This window comes from Dipodomys spectabilis, unplaced genomic scaffold (genome assembly GCF_019054845.1).
Source record: "Dipodomys spectabilis isolate Male_0828 unplaced genomic scaffold, ASM1905484v1 ptg000495l, whole genome shotgun sequence".
Taxonomy (NCBI): Eukaryota; Metazoa; Chordata; class Mammalia; order Rodentia; family Heteromyidae; genus Dipodomys; species Dipodomys spectabilis.
In genome coordinates this window covers 452060-464731 of record NW_024871172.1, presented here as the reverse complement: position 1 = coordinate 464731, position 12672 = coordinate 452060, and the positions used below count along the sequence as shown (strand labels likewise).

At 49.5% G+C, this 12672-nt stretch overlaps 1 protein-coding gene across 4 annotated transcripts in view; it reads left to right on the top strand.

Moving 5' to 3' along the window:
• The window catches only part of Mroh1 (maestro heat like repeat family member 1), a 72324-nt gene that overhangs the window by 40613 nt on the left and 19039 nt on the right, over positions 1-12672 (top strand). For all 4 annotated transcript variants that reach the window (XM_042669357.1, XM_042669358.1, XM_042669356.1 and 1 more), the window contains 5 exons: positions 563-685; positions 11008-11115; positions 11442-11586; positions 11700-11740; positions 11998-12139. In XM_042669357.1, coding sequence (XP_042525291.1) covers positions 563-685; positions 11008-11115; positions 11442-11586; positions 11700-11740; positions 11998-12139 — 559 coding nt within the window. The remainder of the gene's footprint in view (positions 1-562; positions 686-11007; positions 11116-11441; positions 11587-11699; positions 11741-11997; positions 12140-12672) is intronic.

Below are 12672 nucleotides of genomic sequence, written 5' to 3'. Positions count from 1 at the left end.
GAACTCTGGGTAATGCTTGGGTGACCATTATCTGGGGTGTGAAGCAGAACTATGGAACGCTCCAGGAAGCCTCTGGCTGTCACATGAAAGAGTCCCGCCTGGAAAGACACCAGTTCGAGAGCCTAAGGCCAGGTGGACACCAACCAGTGGACAGGGACATATCTGGCAGCAAGGGGTTGTGATTGTAGTGTCTGGAGGATTGGTGGCTGGAGGACAGGACAGTTTGGGGTGGGCCCTTTAACAGAGCTGCTGTCAGTGACTTAAAGTGGGCAGAAGAAGGAAACCAGCAAGATGAGGTGACTTCTAAGGGGCCTGGAGGAGGGAAGGGGTCTGTAGTGGACAAGAGGGAAAGAAGCCCCCTGCAGGCCTGTGCCGCTGCCCGAGAGCTAAGAAAGCTACATGAAACCAAGGGACTGATCAGGAAGCCGGGGCTGAGGCAGGTGTGGGCATGCGCGTGGGCACAGGAACAGGCGTTGGCAGCACGCTCCAGGCGGGGAGAGGAGTGACGTTCCTGCCGTGTGCTCCCTCTGTGGCCTGCTGACCTGCTGTTCATTCTGGGCAGGTGAAGCGGGCTGTGGTGCAAGTGATCAGTGCTATGGCCCACCACGGCTACCTGGAGCAGCCCGGAGGTGAGGTGATGGTGGAGTACATCGTGCAGCAGTGCGCACTGCCCCCCACACAGGAGGTAAGGCCTGCTACCTCACCTGCCACCCTCCCCTCTGCAGCTGCCAAGGTCCTCAGCCTGACCTCTGCTGGCGCTGGTCCCCACAAACTGCTGGCCTGGCAGTGGGTGGTCTCTGTGTACCAAGGCTCCTCTTTCTTCTGAACCTTAGGAGTCCACTCAGCAGCTTTCTAGACTCAGAAGCAAAAGCAGAGAGTAGAGACTTTCTTTTCCCTGGGGATACTCTTATTTCAAAAGTTAAAATGAGCCGGGCATTGGTGACTCATGCCTGACATCCTAGCTAATCAGGAGGCTGAGATCTGAGGATCGTGGTTCAAAGCCAGCCCAGGCAGGAAAATCCATGAGACTCTTATCTCTAATAAACTACTCAGAAAACCAGAAGTGGCGCTGTGGTTCAAGTGGTAGAGCGCTCTCCTTGAGCTGAAGAGCTGAGGGACAGCGCCCACGCCCAGAGTTCAGGCCCCATGACTGATTGAAAAAAAAAGATTAATAAAAATAAATGCTGATTTATTATTGAAAAAGAACAAGGGGAGCCGGGCACTAGTGACTCACGCCTGTAATCCTAGCTACTCAGGAAGCTGAGATTTGAGGACTGAAGTTTGAAGCCAACTTGGGCAGAATAGTCTATGAGACTCTTCAATAAACTACTCAGAAAAAGCCAGCAGTGGAGTTGTGGCTCAAGTGGTAGAGTACTAGTCTTGAGTAGAAAGAGGCACAAGGACAGCATCTAGGCTCTCAGTTTAAGCCCCAGGACCAGCCCAAAAAAAAGAAGAGCAAGGGAAAACGTGGTCCAAACAGACCACAAGTGGGTGCTGGGGATACCGATTAGCTTATCTAGCATATGGGAAGTTAGGTTGGAATTAAGTTTAATAGTTTGGGGCTGGGAATGCGGCATAGTGGTAGAATCCTTGCCTAGCATGCATGAAGCCTTTGGGTTCGATTTCTCGGTACCATATAAACCGAAAAAGCCAGAAGTGGCACTGTGGCTCAGGTGATAGAGTGCTAGACTTGAGCAAAAGAAGCTCAGGGAGAGCGCCCAGTCCCTGAGTTCAAGACCCAGAACTGGCAAAATAAAACAACAACATTTTGAATGGGATGAAAATTAGTAGGTTTGGATATTTTTTGGGGGGGGGGTCCAGTCGTGGGGCCTGAACTCTGGGCCTGGGCGCTGTCCCTCAGCTCTTCAGCTCAAGGCTAGCACTCTACCACTTGAGCCACAGTGCCACTTCCGGCTTTTTTCTTACGTGGTGCTGAGGAATCGAACCCAGGGCCTCGAGCACGCAAGGCAAGTGCTCTACCACTGAGCCACCTTCCCAGCCCAGGTTTGGATATTTTTGACAGTGAACCCCTACTGTGCATGTGTGTTACCAAAGGCTGGGGCTGGGTTGGGCCCGTGAGATTATCCTATCAGGATTTACTTTAATGGATTTCAGTTTTCCATGATAAAATACTTACAAAATGAAACAAAGCAAGCAGGACCTACTGTTCTGAGATGAGTGGGCCTGGGGCACTGGCCAGCCTCACTGTAGAGGAGGCCGCAGCAGTGGCAGGCTGCCTGCAGCCCCTGCAAGCATGCAGGAGCTACCCCCTCTGCGGGGGAGGTGTACCCAGGTGAGGGGCCATTGGCGGCGGCTGCAGCAGTCAGGCGTGAACCCGAGGAGAGGAAGGGAGGCCTCAAAGCCTTGATAGCCATTCAGCCTCCCCCTGAAATCTTTTCGAGAAATATTAAAGAGGAGAAAACCAGAAGTGGTTTTGTGTCTCAAAGTGACGGGACACTAGCCTTGAGCAAAGTAGCTCAAGGACAGCACCCAAGCTGAGTTCAAGTCCTACAACTTACACATACACAAAAAGAATTATTTAGTAGCATATTTTTCCCCTAAGTTTCTCTCTCTCTGTCTTTCTCTCCCTCCCTCCCTCCCTCCCTCCTCCTTGAACTCAGGGCCTGGGCATTGTCCCGGAACTCTTCAGCTCAAGGCGAGCACTCTACCACTTGAGCCACATTGCCACTTCTTTCTGGTTTTCTGGTGGTTAATTGTAGAGTCTCATGGACTTTACTGCCCAGGCTGGCTTTGAACTTTGATCCTTAGATCTCAGTCTCCTGAGAAGCTGGCATTACAGGCATGAGCCACCGGTGCCCGGCTAGTATGAGATTTTTTACAAAACCCATTGGTGTACCTCAGTAAGCACTCCCCATGGGTGGGACTCCTAGAGCAAGCATGGAATGTAGGCAGCCATGCTTTCAGAAACTTTCAGAGTATTTGCCAAAGAAGCTGTGTCGTTTTGCATTTCTAGTGGCATATGGGAATTCCTATTGTGCGTAAGTACTCAGGCAGGATTTGTTTCATTCATTTATGTGCTGTTGGTTGGCTGGGTGGTTAGTTGCAGTGACGGGTCTAACCAAGGCCTCCAGCAGGCTCTGTACCTCTAAATCCCATCTCCTGTCTAACAATTGATAACTCACTATGGGCTGAATTTGCATTTCCTTAATGACTATAATGTTGAACGTCTTCCTGTGTGCTGCTTTGCCATCTGTACTTCTTTTAGTGTTTGCTCATGTATTATGCTCATTTATGAGCTGCTTTTTTCTAACTGATTTTTAATATGTTTGTGTATTCCAAATGCAAGATTTTTGGTCTGTGAATGTTTTCTTAGAAATCTATTGCATGCTATTCATATTCAATTTATGTCTTTCAAAGAGCACAGATTTTGTTTATTTTTAAGGAGCTACTAGTACATATTAGTTGTTCAAGGGAGGTTTCATTTCCACACGTGCACAGCGTGCCCCATCGATTTCATCTCTTTCAGCAGTCTCCCTTAGCTCCTCATCTCACCTCCTAAAAACAGATTTGTTTTGTGGTTAGTGGGATTCAAACTCAGGCCTCACATGTGCTAGGCAAGCACTCTACCACCTTAGATACATCACAGGCCCTTTTCCTTATTTTTTAGGTAGGTCTCATGTTTTCCCCACATAGGCCTCAGAATTCCAACCTGCTACCTCCCTCATAGCTGGAACCATAGACGTGAGCCAGCAGGACGTGAGTGCTGTCTTTGCAGAAGTCCTGGGAGGTAGATACCATTCCCAGTCTTACGGGATCTTGTAAAGGCCTAAATGAGCTGACTAAAGATGGCATCGTGGCACAGCTGGGGTAGAGCCCTGATGGGAGACCTGGCCTTGTTTGTTTGTTGGTTGGCCGGAAGAAGGTGCAGCCAGAGTTGGGAGTCAGCTCACCAGGGGCGGTGCACAACCAGTACACTGAGGAGGAACCCCCATCCTCCTGTCTCACAAAGGTCCCTCTTCCACACCTGCTCTGTGTGGATGTAGGGTGGGCTGCCTGGGACACCAAGAGAAAACATTTGTGTCATCCCAAGAAGGGCTGTCAGCTAAGCTTTACAAGAGACCTACAATAGACTGTATCACACCCACTCCATCTTGAAGCCACCTGGACTGCCTCGTGCACTGTGGCATCCTGGGAGCGGCATCCCCAGCTTGTCAGGCCAGGTCTGAGTACAACCAGGTCCACTTCTCCCAGCCCACCTTCCTAAAAGCATGTCAACAGGTTCCACTGCTCTATCTTCATGCATGTTCAAAGTCATAATGTACTTTGTCCTTATTTTCCCTCATTCATCCTCTCACTGGTACCCAGTGCCATCTCAAGCCTGTTTTACTTTACCTTCATCTGTTTTTTTTTAGGAACTGGTGAATTGTACCAAAGGGTATTTCACACACATGTGTATCATGTATGCCTTTTATCGTTATTATTAAGGAACTGTATAGAGGGTTATATTCCACAAGTGCAGGTCATAGGTACATTACTTCTTAGTGTCATCCCTTCCTTCACTTTCCCCCATTTCCCCTTTTCCATCCCTGCCCACAAGTTGCATAGTTCATTGGTTTTTGTTTTGTTTTGTTCTTGTTTTTTTTTTGGTCGGTCGTGGGGGCTGAACTCTGGGCCTGGGTGCTGCCCCTCAGCTCTTCAGATCAAGGCTAGCACCCTACTACTTGAACCACAGTCCCACTTCTGGCATTTTTCTGCTTATGTGGTGCTGAGGAATCGAACCCAGGGCCTCATGCATGCAAGGCAAGCGCTCTACCACTGAGCCACCTTCCCAGCCCCTGGTTTTTTTTGTTGTTTTTTTTTTTAAGTCTATTCCCCCCCCCCCCCCCCCCCCAGTCCTGGGGTTTGAACTCAGGGTCTGGGCGCTATTCTTGAGCTTCTTTTGCTCAAGGACACAACTTACCCCTTAAGCCACAGTACCACTTCCGGCTTTTTCCGTTTATGTGGTACTGAGGAAATCCAACCCAGGGTTTCATGCATGGCAGGCAAGCAGTCAACCACTAAGCCACATTCCCAGCTCCTAAGTACTGATTTTTTGGGCTAATTTTTTTATCCTGCTACTTTGCCAAAGTTTATTGATCAGCTCTAGGAGCTTGGGGATGGGAGACTTTGGGTCTTTTAGATATAGGATTATATCTGCAAATAGGGATAGTTTGACTTCTTTCCCTATTTGAATCTCTTTTATTTCTCTTTCTTGTTTTATTGCTATGGCTAGGATTTTTATACTATATTGAATAAAAGGGAAAAGAATGTACACCCTTGTATTGTTCCTAACTTTAAAAGAAATGATTTTTGTTTTCTCCATGTTAGCATGATGTTGGTTACACATTTGTCATATGTAGCATTTATTAAGTTCTCTGTTCCTAGTTTCTTCAGGTATTCTATTATGAAATAACAGTTAAAGCCGGGCGCTGGTGGCTCACACCTGTAATCCTAGCTACTCAGGAGGCTGAGATCTGAGGATCCCAGTTCAAAGCCAGCCCTGGCAGGAAAGACCATAAGACTCTTTTTTTTGTTTTTTTGGGTCCGGTCGTGGGGCCTGAACTCTGGGCCTGGGCGCTGTCCCTCAGCTCTTCAGCTCAAGGCTAGCGCTCTACCACTTGAGCCACAGTGCCACTTCCGCGCTTTTTTTTTTTTTTTGCTTATGTGGTGCTGAGGAATCGAACCCAGGGCCTCATGCATGCAAGGCAAGCACTCTACCGCTGAGCCACCTTCCCAGACCGACCATAAGACTCTTATCTCCAATAAACCACTCAGAAAACTGGAAGTGGTGCTGTGGTTCAAGTGGTAGAGTGCTAGCCTTGAGATGAAGAACTCAGGGACAGTGCCCAGGCCCAGAGTTCAAGCCCCACGACCAACAACAACAAAAAAAGCAAATATTGTCAAGGCTTTTGAGATAATAATGATTTTTGTTCTTGATTTTGTTTAGGTACTGTATTAAATTTATTGGTTTTTGTTGAACTGTCTTGCATCCAGGAATGAAATCAATTTAGTCATGGTGTGTGATTTTATTTTTTTTCTTATTTTGTTTTATGCTGGTCCTGGGGCTTGAACTCAGGGTTTGAGTGCTGTCCCTGGGCTATTTTGCCACAGTTCTACTTCCAGCTCTATGCTTGTTATTTGGAGATAAGAGTCTCAAGGACTTTCCTGCCTAGGCTGGCTTTGAACCAAGATCCTCAGGTCTTAGTCTCCTGAGTAGCTAGGATTCCAGGTGTGAGCCACTGGTGCACGGCTATCTCTCTTTTCTTTTCTTTTTTTTTGGGGGGGTCCGGTTGTGGGCCTGAACTCTGGGCCTGGGCGCTGTCCCTCAGCCCCTACAGCTCAAGGCTAGTGCTTTACCACTTGAGCCACAGCACCACTTCCAGCTTTTTTTCCCTGCTTATATGGTGCTGAGGAATCGAACCAGGACCTCATGCATACCAGGCAAGTGCTCTACCACTGAGCCACCTTCCCAGCCCTTGTCTCTCTTTTCTATCCGTAGTATTCCTCCAAGCATTTTCTGTAGTGCTGGTTTTGTGCCCAATCAATTCCTTTAGCAATTGTTTATCATGGAAGGTCTTTATTTCTCCAGTTGTGGGGGATACCACTGGAGACACTAATCTAGGTTGGCAATTAATTACTTCGTAGGGCTTTAGATTGGCTGAGTGTTAGCACTTCTTTAATTTCATTCTTTTATTTTTATTTTATTTATTTTTTGTCAGTCGTGGGGCCTGAACTCTGGGCCTGGGCGCTGTTCCTCAGCTCTTTAGCTCAAGGCTAGCACTCTACCACTTGAACCACAGCGCCACTTCTGGCTTTTTTTCTGCTTATGTGGTGTTGTAGAATTGAACCCAGGGCCTCATGCATGCAAGGCAAACACTACCACTGAGCCACCTTCCCAGCCCTATTTCATTCTTTTTGTTGTTGTTGTTGGTTGTGGGGCCTGAACTCTGGGTCTGGGCACTGTCCCCCAGCTCTTCAGCTGTAGACCAGCGCTCTACCACCTGAGCCTCAGCACCCACTTCTGGCCTTTTCTGCTTATGTGGTGCTGAGGAATCGAACCCAGGGCCTCATGCAAGCAAGGCAAGCGCTCTACCACTGAGCCACCTTCCCAGCCCCTATTTCATTCTTTCAATGTTTTTCTTAGATTAGCTTGAGCAGTACGGTACTTGCCTAGCAAACTCAACACCTGAGTTTGGTCCTCAGTAGTACCCAGAAAACAAGCTGGGCACCAGTGACTCAGGCCTGTAATCTTAGCTACTGATAGGAGGCTGAGAGCTGAGGATTGAGGATTGTGGTTCAAAGCCAGGCCAGGCAGGACAGTTCATGAAACTCATCTCCAGTAAATTACCAAAAAAAGCTGGAAGTGGAACTGTGCTCAAGTGGTAGAATACTAGCCTTCAGGAAAGAAAAAGAACCAAAAAAATAAAAACAAAACAAAAAACAAATCCAGAACAGAGCTCAAGCCCTGAGTTCAGGTCCTGGGACCAGCACATCCCCCACCCCCACCCCCATCCTGAAAAATAAATAAATAAATAAAGCTGGGCATTGGTAGCTCTCACCTACAATCCTAGCTCCTCAGGAGACTGAGTCTGAGGATAAACAGCTCAAAGCCATCCAGGGCAGAAAAGGCCATGAGACTCTTCTGTCCAATGAACTATTCAAAAAACAAACAAACAAACCTGAAGTGGAGCTCTGGCTCAAGTAGTAGAACACTAGCCTTGAGCAATAAAGCTATGTAATAAACTGGGCGCTGGTGGCTCACGCCTGTCATCCTAGCTACTCAGAAGGCTGAGATCTGAGGATCACAATTCAAAGCCAGCCCAGGCAGGAAAGTCCATGAGACTCTCATCTCCAATAAACCACTTAGAAAACCAGAAGTGACGTTGTGGTCAAGTGGTAGAGCGCTAGCCTTGAGCTGAAGAGCTGAGGAATAGCGCCCAGGCCCAGAGTTCAAGCCCCAGGACAGGCACCAAAAATAAATAAATAAAATTTTCTTTTTTGAGACCTTCAGTTTGTTCTTCCAAATTAGTACTTTCTTTCTCAGTTATATCCATTATATTATTTCCCTACCTGAACTCTTTTTTTTTTTTTGGTCCAGTCATGGGTCCTAAACTCGGCCTGGGCGCTGTCCCTCAGCTCTTCAGCTCAAGGCTAGCGCTCTACCACTTGAGCCACAGCTCCACTTCTGGCTTTTTTTTTCTGCTTATGTGGTGCTGAGGAATTGAACCCAGGGCTTCATGCATGTAAGGCAAGCGCTCTACCACTGAGCCACCTTCCCAGCCCTCCCTACTTGAACTCTTTATGTAATATTTCATGGAATATTTTCTTCCCTTCCCTTCCCTCCCGTCCCTTCCCCTCCTCTCCCTTCCTCTCCCCTCCCCTGCCGGCCCTTGTTCCCTGTTCCTTGTGTGTGTGTGTGTGTGTATATGTGTTCCCTGTGTGTGTGTGTGTGTGTGGTGTGTGTGTATGTGTTTCCTGTGTGTGTGTGTGGTGTGTGTGTGTATATGTGTTCCCTGTTCCCTCTGTGTGTGTGTGTGTATGTGTTCGCTGTTCCCTGTGTGTGTGTGTATGTGTGTGTATATGTGTTCCCTGTGTGTGTATGTGTGTGTGTGTGTGTATGTGTTCGCTGTTCCCTGTGTGTGGTGTGTGTGTGTGTATATGTGTTCCCTGTGTGTGTATGTGTGTGTGTGTGTGTATGTGTTCGCTGTTCCCTGTGTGTGGTGTGTGTGTGTGTATATGTGTTCCCTGTGTGTGTATGTGTATATGTGTGTATATGTGTTCCCTGTTCCCTGTGTGTGTGTGTGTGTGGTGTGTGTGTGTGTGTGTGTGTGTGTGTGTGTGTGGTGTGTGTGTGTGTGTGTGTGTGTGTATGTGTTCGCTGTTCCCTGTGTGTATGTGTATGTGTGTGTGTATATGTGTTCCGTGTGTGTGTGTATGTGTGTGTATATGTGTTCCCTGTGTGTGTATGTGTATGTGTGTATATGTGTTCGCTGTTCCCTGTGTGTGGTGTGTGTGTGTGTGTGTGTGTGTGTGTGTGTGTGTGTGTGTTGCTATCTAGGCTTGAACCCAGGATTTTGTATTCTCAGTCTTTTTTTTTTTTTTTGTCGGTTGTGGGGCCTGAACTCTGGGCCGGAGTGTTGTCCCTCAGCTCTTCAGCTCAAGGCTAGTGCTCTACCACTTGAGCCACAGCACCACTTCTGGCTTTTTTCTGCTTATGTGGTGCTGAGGAATTGAACCCAGGGCCTCATGCATGCAAGGCAAGCATTCTTCACTGAGCCATCTTCCCAGCCCCTGTATTTTTTTTTTTTTTTGTCGGTTGTTGGGCTTGAACTCTGGGCCTGGGCATTGTCCCTCAGCTATTCAGCTTAAGGCTAGCGCTCTACCACTTGAACCACAGTGCCACTTCCTGTTTTCTAAGTGGTTCATTGAAGATGAGTCTCATGGACTTTCCTGCCTGGGCTGGCTTTGAACCGTGATCCTCAGATCTCAGCCTCCTGAGTAGCTAGGATGACAGATGTGAGCCACCAGCGCCCAGCTCTATCTGTATTTTTACAGCATACTTTAAAACATATTATTCAAGGTTCACAGTTTATACATGACCCTTGGTTTCTAAGACAATTAAGAGGAACTGGCAAGCCTGCCATGACTCTGGGAGACTTTTAGTATCTCTGTCTTAGAAACCAGGGGCCATGACAAAACCAGCTTCTTGTTTCCCAGCAGGAGTGGAAGATGCCAAGGCATTCAAAAGTAGTCATTTTCCTTTTTTTTTTTTTTTTTTTTAATTATTTAAGGAGTTGTACAAAGGGGTTACAGGTAATGAGTACAACGCCACACCATAGAAGACATTTTCTTTTTTTTTTCCTTCCTTCCTTCCTTCCTTCTTCCCTCCCTCCCTCCCTCCCTCCCTCCTTTTCTTCTTTCTTTTTTTCTTTTTCTTTTCTTTTTTTTTTTGTTGATCGTGGGCCTGAACTCTGGGCCTGGGCGCTGTCCCTGCGCTCTTCAGCTCAAGGCCAGTGCTCTACCTCTTGAGACACAGTGCCACTTCTCTTTTTCTTTCTTGTTGTAGAGCTTGAACCTGGGCCTGAGCACTGTCCTGAGCTTTTTCTGCTCAAGGCTAGCGTCCTTCCACTTTGAGCCACAGTGCCGCCTCTGTTTTTCTGGTGGTTAATTAGAGAGCCACCAGCACTCAGCTAGAAGCCATTTTATTGCAGAAAGCTTTAAGCATTGTTTCACTAGCAAGACGGCAGACTTCTCGGGAGAAACTCACTAGCATTTCCTAGCTGGCCAGGTCGGAGTCCACAGGTAGAAAGCAAGAGCTTCTTCCCATCATTTCCACAAAGGCAACCCCATTCTCTATCAGTATTGCAAATCAGTTTAATGCCATCAGTAGCTTAAAAGGAATGAGAACTGCCAGGCGCCTGGAATCCTAGCTACAGGAAGCTGAGATCTGAGGATTTCAGTTCAAAGCCAGATGGAGCAGGAAAGTCTGTGAGACTTTTATATCCAACTGATCACCTGTGGCTCAAGTATTAAAGTGTTAGCCTTGAGCACAAAAGCTTAGAGACAGTGCCCAGATCCAGAGCCCAAGCCCCAGTACTGGCGTGCGTGCACACGCACACACGCAAAATGAGAAATGAGCCAGGTAGGCCTGTCTTCTTGCATGATTTTTGTTGTTGTTGTGTATGTTCTAGTATTGGGGCTTGAACTCAGGGCCTGGGGTGCTGTCCCTTAGCTTTAATTGTTCAATACTGGTGTTCTGCCACTGAGTCTCAGTTCCACGTCAGCCTTTTTGTTGGTTAACTGAAGATAAGGTCTCACTGACTTTTCTGCCTCAGGCTGGCTTTGAACCACCACCCTTAGATTTCAGCCTCCTGAGTAGCTAGGACTACAGACATGAGCCACCGGCTCCTGCAGGTTTGCCTGCTTCTTTCCCTGCTGCTATGTTTGGCTAAGCTAGTACCTGGACAGCCATCCATATGAACTCTTTCCTTGTGCGCCTTCTTTAAGCCTGGGAGGCCAGGAGCCGACGGTGAGGACCAGGCGACAGACAGTGTGCGGGCCGTCAGCGTGCGCACTCTTTACCTGATCAGCACCACGGTGGACAGAATGAGTGACGTGAGTGTGCACCTCCGCAGGCCCAGACGCCAGGCCTGCAGCCTCCTGCTCTGCCAGAGTTCCCCACCCTGCCCTGGGACTTGGCCCCTTCCCTGTCGCTGCCTCTGGTGACAGGTGGACAGTTGGCCTCCAGGGCGGCGGCAGGCCAGCACCCTGAGGCCTTCTCAGCCTCAGCAGCAGAACCATCTGCCCACAGCTGAATTCCTCAAAGTGGTCCTGCCCTCGCACGTGTCCCACAGGCAGGAAGTGAGCCCTCTAGGTGTCTGGCTGTCCTGCAGGCCACCCTCACCTAGCTGCATGGCAGACCAGGGCTCTCCACTCCCCAGGTCCTCTGGCCGTACCTGCTTGAGTTCCTCACCCCTGTGCACTTCACCGCAGCCCTGACCCCACTCTGCAGGAGCCTGGTGCATCTGGCTCTGAAGAGACAAGAGACGGGTGCAGATGCCTTCTTGGTCCAGTATGACACCCACGGTGCGCAGGCCCCACATCCCAGCACTCTGCCCCTGCGCAGGACCCCCAGCTGCGCATCCCACGCGGCCCTGCGTGCGGCCCCACTCAGTAACTGTCTCATGTCTCTTGTCCAGCAAGCCTCCCATCTCCCTACGCTGTGACCACGAGACTGCTGGTAAGGGGAGCACCGCTCTTTCCAAGCTCACTGGTTACCACCCCTAAGGGGGAGACACTTGTCAGTTGTGGCCCTGGTGCCTCTGAAGAGGCCAGGAGAAGAATGGGCTCCCTCTGCCCCATGCCTGGTGGGTTGCATGCAACCCTTGCTGCCTCCCCAGTGTGGCGTGTTCCACAGACATGGCCAGGCTTCCACGTGCCGGGAGCCAGCTGCTGCAGCTTCAGCTGGAGGCTCAGTTCCTATCTCATACCCCTCAGGTGGTGTCTTCTAGCCCCTACCTGGGGGATGGGCGGGGGGCAGCCTCCCTGCGCCTCCTGAAGGTTCTGCATGGAAGCATCTGCCCTTCTCTGGGCCAGCGGTGGGAGACAACTGTGCCTCTGCTGCTCGAGTACCTGGATGGTAAGAGCGCAGGAGTGATGAGGCCTGTGGTCCTGGAGTCACGCTCACCCCAGCCGTGCCTGCTGGCCTTAGGGCTTGCTGGCATAGACCAGGGCTTCATCATTTCAGGGAATCACCTTGCTGGTGATGGAAAAGGCCTGGACATAGCCAGGCGCAGTGCTCAAGCCTGTAATCCTGGCTACTCAAGAGGCTGAGAGCTGAGGATTGAGATTCAAAAGCAGCCCACTCAGACAAATCTCAGACTCTTATCTCCAAGTAACCAGTTAAAAGCCAGAACTAGAGGCGTGGCTTAGCTGGTAGAGCTCCAGCTGTGAGCATAGAAGCTTAGTAAGAGTGCAAGACCCCAGATTCAAGCCCCAGCAAGTATATGAAGAGGCCTGGGCAGCGTGGATGCCCTGTGTGCTGGGGTGGGTGCTGGGCTGGCTGCTCGCTCTTTGTGGAGCCTCAGCAGCCAGGGAGGTGCAGGGTGCTGCCGCCCCTCGCGGGCTCCTCCGGCGGGCCTGCCCGCGGGACCCAGGCTAATGAGGCTGTGG